Source organism: Homarus americanus, unplaced genomic scaffold, assembly GCF_018991925.1.
Source record: "Homarus americanus isolate GMGI-L3 unplaced genomic scaffold, GMGI_Hamer_2.0 scaffold56009, whole genome shotgun sequence".
Taxonomy (NCBI): Eukaryota; Metazoa; Arthropoda; class Malacostraca; order Decapoda; family Nephropidae; genus Homarus; species Homarus americanus.
In genome coordinates this window covers 7,622,105-7,646,351 of record NW_024739542.1, presented here as the reverse complement: position 1 = coordinate 7,646,351, position 24,247 = coordinate 7,622,105, and the positions used below count along the sequence as shown (strand labels likewise).

At 36.8% G+C, this 24,247-nt stretch overlaps 1 protein-coding gene across 1 annotated transcript; it reads left to right on the top strand.

The window, feature by feature from the left end:
- The first annotated feature begins 499 nt into the window (after positions 1-499).
- LOC121874930 (gastrula zinc finger protein XlCGF46.1-like) lies at positions 500-8,819 on the top strand. Its single transcript, XM_042379287.1, has 2 exons — positions 500-711; positions 4,583-8,819. The coding sequence occupies exon 2, from the start codon at positions 5,201-5,203 to the stop codon at positions 6,419-6,421; it is 1,221 nt and encodes a 406-aa protein (XP_042235221.1). The 5' UTR covers positions 500-711; positions 4,583-5,200; the 3' UTR covers positions 6,422-8,819.
- Positions 8,820-24,247: the final 15,428 nt, after the last annotated feature.

Sequence of the window (24,247 nt, the reverse complement as noted above, 5' to 3'; positions counted from 1 at the left end):
TATGATTTACATATAGTATCACAAAAGTAGATTTTATTATATGTAAATTACAGAAAATTTATTATTATAACGCTAAAAAAACGTTAAACTTGAAGCCTATACACAGTTAAATGACATAATAGTGTATAGTATTAAATTGTCCGCTAATTATGATAAATTGTTGTACACCTTATATGATTATCATCAATATTTAAAATAATGAGGTAAGGTTGCGTCTAGTTAAATTTATATTAATACAAAATGTTTTCTATTTATAAATCACTATAATATTTATCCAACAATCCATTCAATCCGGGATTTTTCCGTGAGTTATATTTATCTAACTGAAGCTCTTGTGTATCTCAACTATTTCTCCTGATTTTTAATATTTCTTTTTAGTGGACATTTGAAACGGACTTTTAATTTTGTTTTCCGTTTTTCAAAGACCCAAGTTTTTTAAATACGTTAATATATGTTTAATATTTGTGCCTAGTGTTTATATGTCCATTTTACACTGTCTATAGTTCATGACGAATCATGATATACTTACATGACAATCTTACGAAATGAGCATCTAAAATATCTGTCAATATATTTAGAAATAATGATCTACTGTATTTTAAATTAAAAATTCAGTGTCGTCATATTAGAGCCGCCAAACCACCGTGAGATCAGCTGATGGTGTGTGTTGACAGATCACAACATGTCCACCTCCTACACCCAGTAATCAAAGTACGTACAGTATTTCATTTATGATAAGTTGGGCGCACAGACATACAAGGGAGACTCCAGGGGACGTTAACATAATATTATCTACCAAATAGTAACAAGAGAACTTGACAGAAGAGATAAAATATTCAGAAACTCGGGACATGAATGGGGGAGACTAGATGGGGTTAGGGTCATCTCGTACCCAATATAAATGGCACCCACAAGTCAACTCGTACCCAAGACAACTCGTTCCCAAGATAACTCGTTCCCAAGATAACTCGTTCCCAACTCACGAGATAAGTCGTACCCAAGATTACTTACACCCAATTCAAGAGATAATCCATACCTATTAGTATACTGTATATACCATGTATTTTAGCATTATGATTAAAAATAATAATAAATCTTGAAGGAAAGTGCAGCGAAATAGTTAAATGTAATGCAGGCTTTAAACTGGTTGCATCTCATTACTTAAGTATGCTATTCCGTCACAAACATTTGCACTACAAGTAATTTCACACTGTGGTTTAGAATAACTTTATTACAATTTACAGATTTCAGGCTAATAGATTTGGCAGTTTCAATTTACAGTATAAACAAACTGGACGATGTAGACATTTAAAATGGTCATAAGTCAACAAAATAAAGACATGCATGAAAACAGATTGATTTTCCAGCTCCAGCTATTTGTAAACAAATCAGTTAGTGTACAGTGTATAATTCGGGGCTCCTCGGTACTTCTTCCGGTATAACGAACTTTTTCTACGGAGTGGCTGACATCGTCAGGAATGTCTTCTTCTGACATGTCAACGTCAAGAATGAAATACAGTATTAGTAAGGATATAAAAGAACGAAGAGTGAGAATATTGGCTAACGCATATACAATTAGTTATGCTATTATACATTAATGATACTCTGGATAGATTTGTTTAAAAAGTCACGACCACACGGAAACAAGACTAGTATGAGTAACGTAATGACTTGATTATGTGTCACCCTATATTTATGCTATTCTAATATTAAAATCAACCTTGTCCATGTTTCCATTGTGGATCTACATGATTTACACGATATATATTTATATATATATATATATATATATATATATATATATATATATATATATATATATATATATATATATATATATATATATATATATATATATATATATATATATATATATATATATATATATATATATATATATATATATATATATATATATATATATATTTCATGTAAATCCACAATGAAAACATGGATAGATAAATGATAAATCTTGATAAAATTACAACCCGTTGTTTCCATTTCCGGTGATTTTATCAATATATATATATATATATATATATATATATATATATATATATATATATATACTGTATACAGTATTACCCCGCCTAACACGGTTTCACTTAACGCGTTTTATCATATACGCGGTGCCTCGCCAGAGCTGAACTTTCACTTAACACGGATTTTTTCCACATATACGCGGTGAGTGTCCGGCTCGAGACGCTATTTTTAGATTTGCCCCACCCTGCCTGTTTTAGCTCATAAAATTCATACAAATTGCCTGGTCAGAATATAATTTACATTGCTGGAATTCTTATAATTTGGTGATCATTTTGAATATGAACATCATATATTTTGCATTAGACATACAAATTTTAGATAAAAAATTTTCTCAGAGTAACTATGTTATCTTTTGTGCAAAATATATGACATTTATATTCAAAATATTCCTGGTCTTACAAGGAATCCAGCAATGTCAATTATATTATCCTAACTTTAGTTTGAGGTATTATTTATTACAAAAAAGTTAGGTATATTCTGGTTTTCCCACACATCTCCTTGGGACGGTTGGTGGGGGGTGGGGGGGAGGGAGGGACCGACCGACCATCTGTTACCCCGTGAAGAATATTTTTTTTTTTTATTAACTGAAGATATTTGTTTTAGCTCATAAAATTCATACAAATTACTCGGTCTGAATATAATTTACATTGCTGGAATTCTTATAATTTGATGATCATTTTGAATATAAACATCATATATTTTGCATTAGACATACAAATTTTAGATAAAAATTTTTCTCAGAGTAACTATGTTATCTTTTGTGCAAAATATATGACATTTATATTCAAAATATTCATGGTCTTACAAGGAATCCAGCAATGTCAATTATATTATCCTAACTTTAATCTGAGGTATTATTTAATACTAAATGTTAAAAACCCTGGAAGGGAGGATTGGTGGGGGGTGGGGGGGAGGGTTGGGACTGACCGCGCGGTTGGAAGAGGGGGGGAGGCAAGGTGGGGTACTTTGATTGACAGATAGTGTCCTGAAGATTATTTTTTTTTTTATTAACTGAAGATGTTTGTTTTAGCTCATAAAATTCATACAAATTACCCGGTCAGAATATAATTTACATTGCTGGAATTCTTATAATTTGGTGATCATTTTGAATATAAACATCATATATTTTTCATTAAACATACAAATTTTAGATAAAAATTTTTCTCTAGGTAACTATGTTATCTTTTGTGCAAAATATATGACATTTATATTCAAAATATTCCTGGTCTTACAAGGAATCCAGCAATGTCAATTGTATTATCCTGACTTTAGTTTGAGGTATTATTTATTAAAATTTAGTGGTTTTCCCCCAAAAATTTCTCAGAGAGGGAAGAGCCGGCAGTGTAGTGTGAGAGGGGGAGGGAGTTAAGTCCATTATTTGAATGGACATTAAATTGGCGACTGTATTTCTCTATTTCTCTTAAGTATTAATTGTGTGCATGTACCATCATAAAATTAAGATGTTATTTTTACTACAACATAGTTATGTGTCTTCAAAAAGTGGAGTTTGGGGGTCGGGCTGGTTTCTATTGGAATTAATCCCATATGTTCTGTTGTTCACTTAACGCGGATTTCACTTAACGCGGGACCCTCTGGGTTTTATTGACCGCGTTAAGTGGGGTACAACTATATATATATACAGTGGGGTATGCTATAACGAACGGATCCTACTACGAATATTCCTATAACGAACGGTTTTACCTATAAAATTGAGAATACTATAACGAACGAAACTCCTACAGAACATTATTTATTTATTTATTTTATTTATTTTTTTTTTTACGAATTTATTGTTTTTTATTACAAGTATTAATGATATTCTTTATTTCAGGGGTTTAGATGCATATGTATGCACTTTTTTACAATTTTTACAATTTTATATTATATTTTTCAGTGTTAAGTGGTTGTATTTGGGGGCCTGGAATGGATTAATCCTATAACGAACGAATGCTATAACGAACAAGGTTCTAGAACCAATTAGATTAGATTAACATCCCCACTGTATATATATATATATATATATATATATATATATATATATATATATATATATATATATATATATATATATATATATATATATATATATATATATATATATATATATATATATATATATATATATATATATATATATATATATATATATATATATATATATATATATATATATATATATATACAATGTTTGCAAATCAGTCCAAAAGTGAATTCAGATATATTGAAGTTAGATTTATTGAGGTTTTACTGGACTTCATTTTCACATGGATCTTTTCATTTTTAAGAATTTCATATACTAAAGGATCCTCGACCTATAGAATACACACCATATCAAGATTAAGTTAGGATTGCTTACTTTGTGTGTCAGGTCACAAGTGGTTACAGTATTTTGTACACTTCTGAGTTTTGCAAATTTGAATTGAAAGCCAGATGTTGGTCTGTAATCACAACTATTACAGACTTTGATCTGATTTAAAAATATAAATCTGTAGAATTCTGAAATTAGTTTTGCATCTTAAATTTATCCAATTTATTTCAGATATAAAATGTGTGACTGGATGTAAGAGCGAAGCATGTTATCCAAGCACCATCACCCACCACAACCCAACTGCAGTATAAAGCTGTACGAGCAGGAAGTTGAACCACTTAAAAACAGTTTTGTACAAGTGTATAACAAACCAGTATGAGAATAATTATACATCTTTATGGGAATATATTATAGTATGTATTGTGAACATGATTTAAGTAAATTGACAGATATCCTAGACTTAAGTTAGAAAAATGAAATTCAAGTTGATTCATTATAAAACATATAGTTTGTATAAATGAAGTGCTGCACTGTGTATAATATTGTTTAAACATGATGATTTTACTTAATAATTATCCTCTGATCCTTGCACTAGGGAGGAAAGTTCTGATATAATTTGTGGAAAGTGTTTGTCTTCCAGACCTGTGCTCTCTGTCAAGACAAAATTTTAGTTCTGGTAAATGTTTTTTGACCAAAAGTAGCCTCAAGAACCACTTACATGTACAGAATTATGTAGGAAAATATTTGCCCTTGAAGCCTGGAGAATTTTTGTTCCAGAAAGGATGACTCACATATTTTAATATTGATTGGCAAGACTTACTTGTACTCAGTTGGGTAAAGTGAGTAAAAATGGCCCATTTTTTGGATCCAACAGCTGGGCATAGTGGTGAGAAAACTTGTGTCTGTGTAGAATGCGGTAAATTTTTTTGCAGCTACGAGGCCATGCAAATGCATATTTGTATGACTGAACAGATTGATGTGAAAGATATAAAGTGTGAAAAGTTTGATGACAGCTTATACAGTAACTATGATATGAAGCATCATGTGGCTATCCATGCAAAGAGGGAATTTGAGTATTTAGAAAATGGTCAATCTTATTGCAGAGAGAATCAGTTGGATTATCCTATGGTTATGCACACGAGTGAGAATAAGTTTGAGTGTAAAGAGTGTGGTAAAGGATGTGACACAGAGGGTGACCTGAAGCAGCATATGGTTGTGCATTCTGGGGAAACTAATTTTAGGTGTGAAGAGTGTGGTAAATGTTACTCAACAAAGTATAACCTGAAGCAACATAAAGTTGTGCATTCAGAGGAGAAAAACTTCAAATGTCAAGTGTGTGGTAAAAGTTATTACAGGAAGGGTGAACTGAAGCAGCATATGGCTGTACACACGGGTGAGACAAATTACAAGTGTGAAGAGTGTGGTAAAAGGTTTTACAAAGAGAATGAACTGAAAAAGCATTTGGTTGTGCATACTGGTGAGAAAAATTTTAAGTGCATTGAATGTGATAAAAGTTATTATAGAAAAGGTGAATTAAAGCAGCATTCATTTGTGCACACGGGGGAGAAAAATTTTAAGTGTACAGAGTGTGGTAAAAGTTTTTATACCAAGAAGGATCTCAAAGTTCACATGGTTGTGCACACAGATGGAAAAAATTTCAAGTGTGAAGAGTGTGGCAAAAGCTATTACAAAAAGAATAAACTGAAGGAGCACATGGTTGTGCACACTGATGAGAGGAATTTTAAGTGTGAAGTGTGCGGTAAATGTTATTACACAAGGAATCATCTGAATCAGCATGTGGTGGTGCATACTGGTGAAAAAAAATTTAAGTGTGAAGACTGTGGTAAAAGCTACTACACAAAGACACACCTCAAGAGGCATTTGGTTGTACATACTGGCGAGAAAAATTTCAAGTGTGAGGTGTGTGGTAAAAGCTACTACAGAAAGAGTAAACTCAATCAGCATATGGCTGTACATACAGGTGAGAAAAAATTAAGGTGTGAAGACTGTGGCAGAAGCTTTCAAAAAATGACATATCTGTTGAGGCATATGAGTGAGCATACCAGCTAGATGTACTGTACATACTACTGTATTTTACAGTGTAATGTGGAGTAGCTAAAAAAATTTTTTTATTCAGTAGGGGGTAGTCACCTGAATCATAGACTTGTATACTTTACCTCTTTCAAGAATGTCAGATTATTCCTAAACAGAATCTCTGAGAAAAAAAGCAAGATTTAGACAGCTAGAGTTACACAGTTAATCGGCCTGACTTACCAAATGAGACAAATGTACATGTAAGTTATTTACTCAGAAGATTAATTGACTCATATAATTTGAACGGGTTATATTGTCCCTGGCCACACCATAGTAACTACCAGACCCTGAAATGCCATAGCAAACAACCACTACAGTACAACTACTGTACTGTGGTGTCAACAAACCATCCATCACAAGGTGCTTTAAACCAAGTGACTTTTTTCACCACAATTACAATTTCTTCTCACATTGGTCAATTGGTGGGACAGGTTTGTATGTTATGAACACATTTGTATGTACACATATGCTACACCGTTATACATACACTCAAACATGTGTGTTTCATGCTTTCACTCATGCATACATACTCTTACATATACTATGCTGTACAGTTGGCTCCACCCCTGACTTTACCACTTAGCATTGCCAATCCTCTCACTTCCTCAGGTGTGAATCCCCGAATCGTGAAGTGTGAAACCGTTTCATTCACTAGTGAGTGAGGGGGTGTGTCAGGGTTGGTGTCTTTTTGTGAGGTGAGATGGAGTACTAGGTAGTGAGGAGGGAAAGTGTATATCAGTTGGGAGAGTTGCAGTGCAGAATAATGCTTTGATAATAGGGGTTTTGACAGCTGAGTGTAATTGTCTAGCGCTAGCCAAATGAAAATAATATACAGGGTGGTCCCCGGGTTACGAACAGGTTCCTTTCCTGAGGACGTTCTTAAGTCGAAAATGTAGGTGAGTAACATATGCAAAATATAAAAATATTCATTAATTTTTAGTCATTTATTATGATTTATATTATATCATTTTAATTATTCATTTGTTCCCCCGCAAGAATACTAGCATCTCAAAATGCTTGTCACTCATTCTGCTACTCTTGTGCCTCAAGACGTCCTTGCACATGGAGAACATGCGCTCCACTGCAGCACTAGAGGGGATGGGGGTGTTGTATTTGATGAACAACTCCCTCATGGCCTTGTTGGGGAAGGTGTCCTTGTCAACAAAATTTTTCGTAGGTTTCTCCACCAGGAAACGCTTGAAAGGGTCAGTCTTTTTCATTCCAGGGAGGGGGGTCTCGTACAGGGCCTGGAACAATTCGTCCTCCACGTCATGGTCTTTGTCGTCTCCCTCACTGCTGCTGCTCTCAGTCTCGTGCACGGACTTCTCCACCAACCTAGACAGCTGGTTGGTGGCCTTTTTCCTGACTTGAAAATTAAAATCTGTAGAAAGCTGCGTGGGCGCGGCAAAATTTTTCCCGGTCATCTTTATAACAAGATAAATGAAAATCGAACTTGGAAAAATAAAAAAAAAATAAAAATTGAAGAACAAATTGACGCTTAACGCTCTGCTCGGGTGAAAAGTTGACTGCGTCACTTGTAGCGTCATCTGCCCAAAAAATTTATGGCGTCAGCTTTAACAAAAAGTTGACGGCGTTAAATTAACAGCGTCAACGTACAACACTGGGTAGTCGAAGGTTCTTCCTGCACCTTTGTCAAGGGTTGCCTTAGAGTCCAGTGCATAATGTATAACTTTATTAATTAACTTCTTTAAACAACAGCTTTGCATCAAAAATTTTACACTTAATAATAATAATATATTTTTTTTTATCCATTTAACCTAACTGTTTGGCACAATTAAACTGTGTGGTTTGCTGAGTCTATACCAGACCTCTGCCAACTGAACTGTTTTATTCAGCTAGGGAAGTTCCATCTCAGTCAAGGGGTTAAACAAAACACCGCTGCTTCGACGAGATATAGATTCAAACATATCCATAATCCATTTGCTCATAAATGCCCGCTTTTGCATGAATTCATCCTACTTTCATCCTATTGTAAAAGTACAGTGCATTTTCATCTGGATAGTGTTACATGATTTCACTGAGTTGAGGAAACCCTATCGTTATTGTCAAAGCGTTATTCTGCAATGTAATCTCTCTCAACTGATATACTGTGCACTTTCTCTCCTCACCCCCAGTAACCCCACAGAAAGACACCTACCCCGACACATCCCACCATTCTCCTTCCCGCTAACTGGCGAATGCTTCGAATTCACACTTCAGAGTTTGGGGTTTGTTATCTCAGGGAGAGAGGATTGGCAATGATAATTGGCACAGTCAGGAGTGGACCCAACTGTACACAAATATTCTCTCATAATGATTATGTGACTGTTACAGTATACCAAATTGTCTTATTGCTGCTAAAAATAAAACCTTATGAAATATTTTATTTACCCATGTTTTCTATAAAGAATTGTCAATTTTTATTTACTGAGTTGTTAAGGTTCACAGGTGACACAAGACTAGTGATCATTGCTCACATAGATACACTGTCAACATTTTTTGCACACACACACACAGGTTGAGAAAATTATTGTTGTGCCAGCCTTAATTAAAACCCTGTCGAGAAATGTTTGGATAGAAAGATGTACAGTATTAGGGTCGATGACCATTACAGAATACAATACACCCCCTGTATAAGGTTACAGTACTAAAGTATTTCCATACTAACCTGGCCGGTAAGCCACACCCCTCTTGCTTATATAAAAATAGCTGATTGGTTCATAAGAAGTGTTTGTGTAGCTGTCCATTTATTCAAACTAATATAATGTTAAATACGTACCTGTATATGGAATATCAAAATGCAAATGATTTCAAGGCATTAGCACTTAAGAGAGGATGATAGAAAAATTTAAATGTTTATTATAAAAGGTTGAAGTCCAAGATGAAATTTGCTTTTGAATGAAGTCTTCATTATTTTTTTGTTTTATACCAAGCATAAAGCAAACAAGCAAATGACCCCACACATATAGCACAATAGGTAATGATTTACAGTTTGTATTGCTGGATATATCCCGAATCATTTATATAACTGATAAAACTTGATATAAATACGCTCAGTTAAGCTTAGTGAGATAAAATGCTCAGTGGAACAGCCGCATCGATGGGGTGATCAGCCGACAGTGATATTGATGCATGTGTTTTTAAGAGCCATATAAATTATGGCAATTACATCTCAATGGGGTTGGAATATACAGTCAACCCTCGCTTTACGCGGTCCCACATTCCGCGTTTCCACGTTTACGTGGTACCCTGCCGAAACAGGAATGCTCACATTCCGCGGTGCGTGTACCCCTTTACGCGGAGAGCGGCTGGCGAGCCGCACCATTTTTGGATCCAAACCTCCCGCCATCCGCCATGTTGTGTAAGCGGCGCGAGCATGGTGCGCACAAGGTCGCCCAGTCATCAAAACATTACCGAGTTCTTCACCCGCCACCCACCACAGCTGGCCCAAGTCAGTGATAGTGATAATTATAGTGAGGATATGGACTTATATGGACTTTGAGGGCTTTGACAAAGAGGCCCTGCAAGCCTCTGTGGTGGATAGTGATACAATTGATACAGGTGAGGGCCAATAATCTGCCCTCTGCCTCCGAACCTACCGCCCATCCCCGTGTGCCCAGCCATCTTTTCTACTAATGTAAGTGTTAAAAAACCTAATATTTTTTATATTTCTCTTACTTATTAATTGTGTGTGCATACCATCATAAAGTTAAGATAATATTTTTACTACAACATAGTTGTGTGTCATCAAAAAGTGGAGTTTGGGGGTCGGCCCAGTTTCTATTTCAATTAATCCCATATGTTATGTTGTTCACTTTACGCGTTTCTCACTTTCCACGGTACCCTGTGGGTTGAATTAACCGCGTAAAGTGAGGGTTGACTGTAGTACAAATACAGTACAGGACTTATTGACACATTTTTCATAGCTTGTGTCTACACCTTTTTATTGCCTGGGGTTTTGCTCCCTCCATATGTTAAAACAATAATGCCATGGTTATAATAAATCCTTGCAATGCAGGTACCTGTTGAATATTTTTCCTTTGATTCATATGTTCATTTTGGGGTTGGTGGACCCCCCCACTGGGGGCCAAAGGGTTTTACCAGTCATGGAGTACTGTAAAAGGTTGGCCACCAGAAACTGTATCTATAAGCATCTAAGATCACAACCCAGGTGGACAACTTTGCTACTGGTAAGCTACTGGATGTCCGTGAAGAGTCCTCAAATGATACACGACCCTCCGTGCGGTAAAGCGCCGCTGAGCAATGCACCTGATGTCAGTACAGTACTATGCTTGCAATGCAATGATGGCTAACACTGCTCATGTGGCTTGTAAGTTGATAAATGATAGATTAATATATCTCAAATAACAATTGTATAGTTTGATAGAAAGATATACTGTACAGATACTGTACTAAATTTAAATATACCTGTTAAGTAGGTAAAATATTGTTGAGAGTTGTTTGACATTGTTTACACTACCAGAGTAGAGCTACATACTTGAGTTAGGTAGTACTGTATTATATAGGAGAATTACCAGAATGTTGAAAACTATTACCTTTATTTTTATCCTCTTTGCCACTGATTGACTCATTAACTGCCTGGGCGGTCACTGGTCAGTCACATCTCTGTTACTTACTGTTGATATGTACTGTACTGGGTATGCACTGGCTCCTGAATGTATCTGTACATGCTCCAGTGTTGGTCAAGTCTGGTCTTGAAAGAACTCACATTCGGTGCCGTCACAAAACTCTTTGGCAGATTCTTCCAAGAGCTTACAATTCTCACTCCAAAAACGTTTGCCCTCACAGTTTTTTTTTTACTTGTGACTCCTCCAACCTTGAGCTGTGACCAGTGCTGCCGTTTGACGGTAATTTGTCTGCTAAACGGTAAAAAAATGAGTTAACGTAATTGGTAGACCGTGATGTCACTGTACCGGCCCGTCAGTAAAACACTGAAATTGTTAATTAGGCCTTTTTTGGGGTCAAATGCAAAATTTAACTGAGATAAAATAATTATGAGGGTATTTTGTTTAATTTCCTTCATTTTAAAGTTGTTAGTTTAGCAATACTGCTTTATGATGAGATGGCATGAGAGTATGATGTGTACTAATGGTTACTCCTCGTGTAACGAGGATGGTCGGCCCAAGGGACACCTAGACGTGAATCTATTTAAGGTGTAGAAGCTGTCGCCAACACGACAACCACACACCACGTTAACGAGTTGCATGACCCAGTGTCAAGTAATAGTCCAAGAAAACCGGACAACTTGCCAACTGCACTGGCTAACCAGTACCCTGGAGTACGATCCGCAAATCGATTAACATCCAGGTTCCCAGTTACTGCTGGGTAGACAGAGGCAAATGGCGTAAAGAAACTTGTCCAAAGTTTCACCCTGCCCGAGGATCGAGCTCGGCTCTGTTCACTTGCGAGGCGAGCATGCTGACCATTACGCCACAGGTCGCCATGGAACACAAAGACAGTCATTTTGTCCTGTTCCATGTTTGAGTTCCAGGAGCAGATTCAGGAATATAAAGAGGGGGGGGGGGGGCCAAGAAGTTTTGGGTGGGGGAGCCTGGCGAGCAAAGTGAGCTCACCCAGCTGGATGGTTTTGGGGAGCTAGTAAGTCTTCCCCACCCCCCCCCACCCGAATTTTTTTTTAAATTGACCAATATTATGGGCATTTTGAGGCCATTTGGAAGCCATATGCACTAGGTATCAGGGGATATTCAGTAGTCCATAGTAATTCATTCTTACTATACAAAAATGCCCGAGTACAATACTACATTAACCTTAAAACAAACCAAAAAAACAAACCAACAAAAACCCAAAAAAACACAAAAACAAAAACAACAAAAAAAAAAAAAAAAAAACACCAACAAACACCTAAAGGGTTAAAAGAAAAGTACGTACTGTACTGGGATTTCCGGATGAAAAGTGGGGTGTGGACCCCCAGGACCACCCCTGGATCCGCCCTTGAGTTCAGTGCCTTTCATATGACTTTCGCTGCAGTGCCTTTGTCCAAAGCATCTACACGCCGTTATACATCGACTTTAGGTGAATCCTTTACTGTTAGTTCTCTCTTTGTTGTTATATCAGACATTTTGAAATTATATATATTATGATAGTCCACTTGTTAACAGTGCATTTGGTATTTTTGCATTAGTGCACACAACTTTCCTACCCCAAATCTATTATCGTATTTGAATAAGACGTCTAATTTTAAGATAATTTTCTTCTATTACATTACCGTCGCAAACATGTAATAACGGAGATAGCGCATGCCAGATATTTCTCTATTTTCTTCTATTAATCTTCCGCCATTATTGCCTACCTGACCTCCCACTCTGCGCGTTTCCTTCATAAATCGTCACACTCATGCGTTCCCATACACGTCATGCAGCCAATCAAAGGCGTTTAATTTTTTCCACCAATTAAAATGATTTGTGGATTAATTCACAGTATTTTTAGCCCAATCAGATTCTACTTTTATTATGGGTCTCATATTTCGAAATTCAAATTCATTTCCGACCATGGAAGTCTGTGATGGGTGTCACTTCAATTACAGTATATGGAGTTGATTGCACGTTTTGGGGAGAAAAAAAAACGAAAATGCTATATTATTTTTTAGATCTCGGTGTTCTCCCGACCTCAGCAAAGTGTCCTAAGTGTAAGAACGAATGTAAATATCATCAAGACCAACATATGTGGCATTGTGGTAACTTGTTCCTTATTCCCAAGACAAAGAAGAGATGTTGGTGTTCGTACACCGTCAGTAATTACAAAGGAACATTTTTAGAAAATTGCCATTTTCACTTGTACTAATCTCCAAATCGAACGACGAACCAGAACCAGGTCAATAAGGTAAGAAATAAGTGATTCCATCATATGGTGAGAGTTATGTCAGGTAAGGTCAGATTAAGTTAGGTTAAGTTAGGCTATGTTATTTTAGGTTAGGTTAGGTTTATATGCCTGTTTTTCTTGTGTTTTTTGTGTGTATTTTGTATTCGATTTTGGTCGGAAAACGCCCCACCCAAAACCTACGATAACTAAAAAATGGCAATTTCCGACGGAAATCGAGATCAAAACACACAAAAATACAGTACACTAGAAAAACATAGTTTTAACTTTCTAAGAGAGTTGTGTACACTAATGCAAATTTACTGTGCATTTTCTATGATATTCATCCATGGTATCACCATTTTCTACTTCTTGAGCTTTAGGGCTAACTATTATAATTTTTAGAACACTTAATTTCTTTTATTCGATATAATGCTGCTCCACCTGATTTTAAAGTTGTTTAAAAAATCTGTTGTGCAATATGTCATACTATATATATATATATATATATATATATATATATATATATATATATATATATATATATATATATATATATATATATATATATATATATATATATATATATATATATATATATATATATATACAATCAACACCTCAACCCGCCAGGATTCGAACCCACGGCCCACGAGCTCATGACCGTGACCGGGGAACGCTTGTAGTGGATTTCTCCCCTACAAACGCTGTTTGTCGCTCAGTAGCCGACCCCACCAATTCCCCAGTGTATGCCTCGTGGCCTAGGTCAACCAGTGCCGCCATACATCACGGAGCGGGGGTCAACTACTAAGCCACGCCTACCCCCGCTATTTAAGACCTGACCTCGTGGTGACCTGTCTCTTTCTACCCACACCAACCAGCCAGTAACACCTCCTCCTCCAACGCTGCCTGGCTGCCCTCGCTCCTCCTCCGCCTGCCTGGTGGTCCTCTCTCCCGCCGGCGAGCATGGCAACCCACAAGCTGTCCTTCTCTGAGCGTCCTCACCAACCAGCTCTCTCTACATCACGCTTGTAACCACGCTGCCTTCCCAGCACCAAGCTGCATTGTACATCCAATACAACATGTATATAGAGAGCACAATGTGAGTTTCCTTTCCCCATTCCATCCTGAGTGTGAACCAAACATCCTGACCCCCACACGCTACCTCTGGACCACCAGGCGGGTTGAGGTGTTGATTGTATGTAGAAGTCCGCGTGCTTTATTGGGCTAATGAAATATATATATATATATATATATATATATATATATATATATATATATATATATATATATATATATATATATATATATATATATTTATATATATTTATATATATACATATATATATTTATACATATTTTTATAAATTTATATTTATATATATATATATTTATATATATATTTATTTATATATGTATATATATTTATTTATATATGTATATATATTTATTATATATATATTTATATATATTTATATATATGTTTATATATATATATTTATATAAATTTATATATATATATTTATATATATATATATATATATAAATATATATATATAAACTATTTATATATATATATATATATATATATATATATATATATATATATATATATATAAACTATTTATATATATATATATATATATATATATATATATATATATATATATATATATATATATATATATATACAAGTAAATCACTGTAGGTCTTGCGTGATCAGGTATATGCTGATAACTAAGGAAAGAAAACACGAAGTTCCCAAGTCGCTTTTAATTCACATCTTCAGGGGTGAGTACAGACTAGAGAGAAATACAAACCAAGGTGTATATATACAAATGTTAATCAAGAACTCCCCAACAACACAATTGGTTTGCATTTATAAAAGTTCCTTGCAAGAATGTAATATGTTTTACTTAGGCCAGACAGGTAAAGATCTTGCAACTAGAATTAAACAACACAAATACAGTGTTAGGACAGGCCAGGAATCCAATGCTCTGTTTGTTCATTTGAGGGATAACAAGCATTGCATTGACTGGGATAATGCCTCCTCAATATTACCATGTAATTCAATTGATAGTAGGAACATCATAGAATCTAGTCTTATTAAACATACCAAAGCATTCAACATGAATTTGAGTAACGGCATGTACAAAGCTGGACAATTTTGTAATTAAAATTTGTGATCAGGTGAGAAGGCTGGGTCACTTGACCATCTGACCTGACCACCAACCATTGTGTGCTATTTAAAGATTAGTTGGGTCTTACCTACCTGACCATTGTGGACCTGGTCTCACCCTCCTCTGTATATATACACACCTTGATTTGTATTGCTCTCTCTAGTCTGCAACCTTTGAAATATAATTACACGAAAGCTTGGGAACTTCGTGTTTTTCTTCTTTCCTTATGATTATCCATATCTACCTAGATACACATGGCCTATATAACAACAACCTTAACAACATTAACGCGCAAAACATATATATATATATATATATATACTCTAATATATATAGATATTTATATATATATATATATATATACTGTATATATATAGATATATTTATATATATATATATATATATATATATATATATATATATATATATATATATATATATATATATGCTGATAACCACAAGGAAAGAAGAAAACACGAAGTTCCCAAGCGCTTTCGTGTAATTCATATCTTCAGGGGTGAGTACAGACTAGAGAGAGAAATACAAACCAAGGTGTATATATACAGAGGAGGGTGAGACCAGGTCCACAATGGTCAGGTATTAGGTAATGACCCTACTAATCTTTAAATAGCACACAACGGCTGGTGGCCAGGTCAGATGGTCAGGTGACCCGGCCTTCTCACCTGGTTACAAATCTTCTTAATTACAAAATTGTCCAGCTTGTACATGCCGTTACTCAAATTCATGTTGAATGCTTCTATGATATATATATATATATATATATATATATATATATATATATATATATATATATATATATATCTTGATAAAATCACACGTGGAAAATGGAAACAACGGAGCACCTTAGCTTTCGTCTTTATTCAAGACATCTTCAGTTGCCTCTGAAGATGTCTTGAATAAAGACGAAAGCTAAGGTGCTCCGTTGTTTCCATTTTCCCGTGTGATTTTATCAAGATTTATCTTATCCACGTTTTCATTGTGAATTTACATGATATATATATATATATATATATATATATATATATATATATATATATATATATATATATATATATATATATAAACTTGATAATACACTTGAACTTGATTATAGATGTAAGCTTACTACTACAACTGAACTTAATTATATATGTAAACATGATAATACAATTGCATTTTGTAACAACCCCGGCTCGCCGCAGTGTTAGTAGACCTCCAGGTGACCCAGTTGCAACCGCTGTGTTATATCATTGTTATTATTCCTCACTGAGACAAATCTGGCAGACACTGGCTTGGGGGACTTCAGAATCACCTTCTGACCGTCTACCCCTGGACCAGTGAAACTACCGAAGAGGCTGTACTCGGCGAATCCTGCAGGAGGATCTACTACTGGTGATGTGCTCACGCTTACCTCAATGTCCTTCATGAACTTGTCAGCGCCGTTTTTTTCCTGGGCGAAGATGACCACATGACTGAACGATACGTTCTCTCCAAAATCTAAGAGAATCCAATTATTTTGTGAGCCTTCACCGCTAATATAATTATCGAACATTTTGAACCCATAGAGCCCGTCAACAAGATTTTCCTTCTTCTTGTTACCAAATTTGATGATATCTTCGTGTGGGCTACCAACTGTGATGTCCGCATTAGTAGCGTAGTTCTTACGTTGCTGAGTGTAACACTGGAGGTCGTCGCCAATATTGGTCTCCTTGTAGTTTGAATTAACGATTAAGCTTTTGAAGAGGCAGCTCTCGGTGGCTGGGTCAGAGCACCACAGTCTACACGACTCTATCCCCAAGCAGATTTGAGGACAGTAGAGGTGATGGTTGGACCCTGTGTGTACAGTGACATTATCCATAACGGGATACAAAGACATCTTGGCTTTCGACACACGGACTCCTCGCCACATTTGTAGCTCTCTGCAGTTCATACACGATGCTGGCAGCAGGAGGAAAGAGAGTCCTGCCATCACCCCTACCCAACACACCAATACCTGTGAATCACAGGTATGTGATGATGGTGACATAGCCAGATGACACAAAGTGAGATGACAGCAGTGAATTCTAAGAGTGTCTTTTTGAGGAACAGCGTCTAGACAGCAAGTCACAGCGATGGTACAGGAACAGTGTCCAGACAGCAAGAAGTCACAGCGATGGTACAGAAACAGTGTCAAGACAGGAAGTCACATCAATGGTACAGGAACAGTGTCCAGACAGCAATCACAGCGGTGGTACAGGGACAGCGTCCAGACAGCAAGTCACAGCGACGGTACAGGGACAGCGTCTAGACAGCAAGTCACAGCGATGGTACAGGAACAATGTCCAGACAGCAAGTCACAGCAATGGTACAGGAACAGTGTCCAGACAGCAAGTCACAGCAATGGTACAGGAACAGTGTCCAGACAGCAAGTTGCAGCGATAGTACCGTCCATGAACAGCGTAGGCAACCAATGAGCTGACACGCGCGCTTACCCTGTGCCAGTCAATGTTCGATCATTTGTTGTTTTTACGACTCGCGAGCCAAGTTTGTCGTCGTGCGCATTACAGTATAGTTTTAAGACATAGTTTTACAGTGAAGTGGATAATGACTGGTGTTGTGTGGATGATGAATGGTGCTGTGTGGTTAATGAATGGTGCTGTGCGTATGATGACACTGCTTGCGCATTACTTCTATGTATTTTAAAAATTTCCAGTTATAAAATCATCAGACAATGTACACAGGTAAGCGGATAAACAGTAACAAAGTGTATAGCCTCGCTTGTGATATATATACATAACAGGAGTGGTGCACCAACAAAACTAAATAAATCTTTCTTTCGGAATATAGTTAAGCTCGACCTTTTATCTCGACTTTGACTCATTTAAGTCGACCTCTCGTAAGTTCATATCGTTTTCGTGTAAAAATCAGATATGTTAATAGTTTATGATAATTGTGCGCCCGAACCAGCAACTTGAGGACATATTTGAAGAGAAATGTTTTCCTGGTCAATTTTTTTGCCTTCTTTGCATGAGGTAAGAAAAACATTTATCTTCAATAGATAAATTTCCTTAGGTTCTTGCGCGCAACATTTAAATAACTCATCGTTCAGCATTTAGGCTTCAGTTTTATAAAAAAAACAAATCTTCCAGTCGTGTTACAGGATTTTAAAAACAAGAGCAAAATAGACGACAAAAACTTAGCGTTGATCTTCTTATTAGTATTTGATGCTTTATATGACCCTTTATATTACGCCTCGGAGATTTGTTTATAACGCCGTTGTTTTATCACTGTTTACTGTCGCATTTATACACACCGTCAGACAACAGACTGTAACGTGAAACAGGCAATCTTTCTGCATGTGAACCACCATGTACGTAAAGCATATGTACGCGAAACATCATGTATGACTATGTGAACTATCATGTACTGTATGTGTTTAAATAATGAAAAAATATATATCAATGAATTGGCAATGCAACTACAACCATGGCTGCTACAAGATTCTCACATCAAATTTCAAGAATACATGTTCCACATTTAATCTTGAGTGCTTTATAAGAAATTAATTATCTCTACAATATTAGCATTATACAATAAATTTGACTTAAGTTAGAGGGCATACATCAGTTAGCACTTAGATACTTCATTTTTCCAATCATTCATTTCATATATAATTCGTGTTATAATTGCCATTGTTGTGAATGTAATTGATTTTTATATATTTAACACTTCATATATCATCACCAAATATTTATTTACCTCTCAAAACCTTTAAAATCATTTATAAAAAAGGTATTAATTCTTTCACAATTCTATTGCCACTGATACTACTTTGTAATTTTTTTCTTGGATATTTATTCATAATGATGATTTGGGTTCATATGCTTTACGTGGCTGCAATTACATTCAGACTAAACACTTCAGTCATTAATGTCACGCAGTTATTGTGTAGTAGTTTACAAAATTACATATATTTACTTTTTACTTTTATCCTATTCGCCACTGAACGGTTCGTTAGCCGCTTGTGTCACGTCTCTGTTACGCACTGTTGGCAAGCATTGGGCATGCACTGGCGACTGAATGTATCTGAATCTGCTCCAGTGCTTGTCAAGTCTGGTCTTGAAAGAGTTCACACTCGGTGCCGTCACAACACTCTCTGGCAGATTGTTCCAAGAGTTCACAGCTCTCATTCTGAAAAAGTTACCCCTCACAGGTTTCTGGACTTGTGGCTTCTTCAACCTTGAGCTGTGACCCCATGTGGGGCAGCCGTCCGCCAACTCCAGGTAAGGGTACTCGACTGAATAGTGCCCTTTGAGATGTTTATACACCTCAATTAGGTCCTCCCTTGCCCGTCTGTAGTATAAGCTAGGCAGTTTCAGGCGCTCCAATCTCTCAGGGTAGCTGAGGTGCCGAAGTGCAGGCACCAGTCTGGTGGTCCTCCTTTGAACATTTTCAATCAGCTGACAGTCCCTAGCATATCTCGAGGACCAGACGGGGTGAAAGTACACCAGGCGGAGAAGCACCACACTTTTGAAGAGCGTTATCTGAACGACCTTCTTGTAAGACCTAATAATTTAGTTGCCTGATAGGTCCCCACACACTTACTTGCTTAAGGCTGTCCGTCGTACCCAACAACGACTCTGCTGCATTATGATGATGAGTCGTGAACTAGGGATGTTGTCAGCGGAGCCACTGGGTGTGGCCAGTCCTTGACCCGCAGACTCTACTGCATCACACATTGTGCAGGACAGCTCCGGGTTGGGTAGGTGGTCTCTGGAAGTGCGATTATGTCTCATTTCCCTACTTGCACATCTGGACCTATTACGCTCGTTCTCGAGGTGTTTGATGCCTTGGATACAGGTAGAGCGCCATAGACTACGGTTGGATGCCATGGTTTCAAGATCCGTTGGAGGAATGTTACATTTTTTGAGCGTCATTCTGAGCTGGTCTTTGTACCTTTTGCATTGTCCTCCAGGGTTGCGGCTTGCCATGGGCAGCTGCCCGTAGAGGATCTGGCGTGGGAGTCGGTGCTCTGGCATGCGGATGACGTGTCCCGTCCATTGCAACTGTCGCTTCTCCAGAAATACCTCTATGCTGATGGTGTTGGCGCGCAGGAGGATGTCAGTATGAGGGACTTTGTCCTGCCAGGTCAGACCAAGAATGCGCTGCAAACAACGGATATGGAAGGCCTCGAGAGATCTGATGTGCCTTTGGTACGTAATCCACGCGCGCGCGCACACACACACACACTGATAACTAAAATATGCGAAGATGTAATGTCGTGACTGATAAGTGAGTCTATTATGCAGTGTCTGCCCTCTAACTTGCGTCAAATTATATTGTATAAGGCTCACAGTGTAAAACAATTAATTCCTTCATGAAACACTTAAGATTAAATGTGGAACATGTATCCTTGAATTTTGATGCTAGAACCTTTTTGCAACCCTGGTTGTAGTTGCATTACCAATTCATTAATAAAAGTTTTCATTATTCAAGTAAATAAACGAACATTTGGAACTTGTCATGATCTTAAATAACAATGAATAGTTTATTATTATAAAAATGTTACATTTGAATTGTTTAATAATTATCTTGACAGCAGTACAGCCAAAAATTGATCCACCAATCACAATGCTCATTACATACATGAGTACAGCCTTACTTCACCAAGTATTGCCGGGGAAAATTTCGAGTACGAGAGCTATGGTGGGGTCGATACACCTTTGGCTGACTCACACGTGATATAGCCATCCCTCATGCCATATTAGTTTTATTGTTCCTCAGGGATTAGTCATGACATATCGACATGTTTAAAGTGAAAATTTATAATGTCGCTGCAGACCATTTTTGGAACAAGTGCTTATTGTAAACGTTGACGTACAGTCGCCTGCACTTATGCCTGGTACATTAGCTGGCGTATTTTATTAATTGTGGCAACTCCTTTGTCTGGCTACTAGAGAGAGGTTACTTTGGGCCATTACAGGGGTTTTAATACGATGTAAACAAACACAGAGATGCCACATCTAACAAAACATGCCAACCACTGTACCAGGTATACGTGCAGGGGACAGTGTATAACACAAACACGCACAAGCCACTCGGGTGGTTGGGAGAGAGAAAATGAGAGAGACTGCAACGAAACATATGGAGAGGAGAAATAAAGAAGAGAAGAAGAATGCTAAAGAGAATGAGGGATAACGTGAAATAATCAGTCAGTAGAATGATAAAACTCGAACCATTGTGAGAGAGAAATATACAGTATGAGTGTGAAAAACGCGAGGAAAATGTCAGTATGCAGTGTTTGTAAGCTGCTTTGGTCGAGGTCCTTGCTTCAGAATTTTCAGTTTTTCCAAAAAAAATCTTCTAAATGATTTTCTCGAGTTTATTCATCTTTCACACTGGAACAATAACAAAAAAAATTCCAGTAATTTTTTCTCACCTTGTACATAGCCTAGATCCTTCCCCGACGCCCCCCCCCCCCAAGAAATTCGAATCGCCAATCCTTTGAATGAGGGCGGAGAATTTGTGAATTTGCCACAGAACCACCGGACGTTTGAGGTAACATAAAAATATTTTAGTAGGTAAACAAACCTATAGTCATTTGTCCTCAGATAAGTCATGGGTCTCTGACAGGCCAGCCAGAGCTCCCTACTCAAGAACAAGTTTCTACCCAGACGCGGGTGAACTCTTATAACGTATAGTTAAGACAATTGTGCATTGGCTCCTCAAATCGTATTCGTATATTCTAATTCCTTCAGTGAAAATCGAGTCGTCATTCAAATGAGGGAGAAGTGATAGATTGACGGATTGTGTCTTCCTGAAGAAATTGAGATATATTTCCTGGGTGGAAGTGTAGACGCACTGGCATATTTTTCCTATAAATGAATATATATATATATATATATATATATATATATATATATATATATATATATATATATATATATATATATATATATATATATATATATATATATATATATATATATATATAAACGTGGATAAGATAAATCTTGATAAAATCACACAGGAAAAGAAACAATGGAGTACCTTAGTTTTTCGTCTTTTAGTCATATATATATATATATATATATATATATATATATATATATATATATATATATATATATATATATATATATATATATATATATATATATATATATATATATATAAATATAATTGAAATAAATAAATTGTATCATAAATAACAATACGAGGTCTTGGTTAGGCAGCAGAAGACAATAGCTACTCACCGTTGAGGACAAATGACTCTACTCTTCCGTTTACAATCCTAGTACAGTACACTATTATGCTACCGAGGCGATGATCTAGTAACACCAACCACAACTTCTAACTCAGAGAAAAAGATGCACAGGCAGACGTATAGCCAGATATACAGACAGATGACAGACAAAGACTAACACTATCTCTGCAGAAATATGTCAGACAAAAGACAACTGATGTAAACACAGCCACACCACCCTCCAACACAGTTCACAGCCACACCACCCCTTACACACTTCACAGCCACACCACCCACCAACACACTTCACAGCCACACCACCCCTTACACACTTCACAGACTTCACAGCCACACCACCCTCCAACACACACAGCCACACCACCCTCCAACACAGTTCACAGCCACACCACCCCTTACACACTTCACAGCCACACCACCCACCAACACACTTCACAGCCACACCACCCCTTACACACTTCACAGCCACACCACCCACCAACACACTTCACAGCCACACCACCCTCCAACAATCTCCTCGTAAGTGCGGTCACGCCATCGTCAACACTGAGGGCTGGCTGTTCCATTTTCTTATCAGGCGGGTGATGCATGACCTCCCCGACCAGGATATAAGACTCCTATTTGAAGCTATATTTTCCCAAGATAATTCAAGACCATAAATAAGTTCAGTTTATCTACCACGTAGGAGGAGGTCTTCTAGTGTTTTACATATACTGTATATAGTGTATTATATCTAGAGAGTGAGAGAGAAAGTGAGAGAGCAGGCAATGAAAAATAATGAGTGAAAGCGATTGTAATGCACCGGGCACGTAGGTTATAAGTAAACATTATCATCCAGCCCTCCCTCTCTCTCTGTTTTAACTCTATTCTAAAGTAAATCCATATAAACAATATGTAATACAATAGCTGGCAACACTGTAATTTTTATAGTGCCTTTAAAATCATATTTTTTTTTCAAGTAAATAATGAAAATTACTTTTTTTTTCCTGGATACATTTGCTAGTTTGGTGGTACTGAACCCACAGCCCATCAGTGGTGTGGCTGGGAAGTGTGTTGGGGGATGGTGTGAGAAAGATTTAGGGGTAATGATAAATAGGAATCTTAAACTAAGATAACAGTGCGTATCCGCTTGAAACAAAGCTAACAAAGTACTTGGGTTCAGTTTTGGTCACCGTAATACAGGATGGATATCGAATCCCTAGATGGCATTCAGGATGACAAGGCTAATCCCGGACATAGGAGCCTTGAGTATAGAGACAGATTAAAGCATCAGAATTTGCACTCCCGCGAGAGACGTAGAGTGAGGTAAGAATTGTTTTTAGTCATTGGAGTGAGGGGTGATATGATGGTGGTGTATAAATGGAAGTCGGGGTTAAACAAAGGTGACATAACAAAGGTAATTAAATTATCCAACCAAAAGTGAACTCGTAGCAATGGTTTTAAATTGGACAAATTTAGATTTAGGCGCGAGATAGGTAAACACTGGTTTGAAAATAGAGTAGTGGATGAGTAGAACACGTTGGGAAGCTTCAAATATAGGTT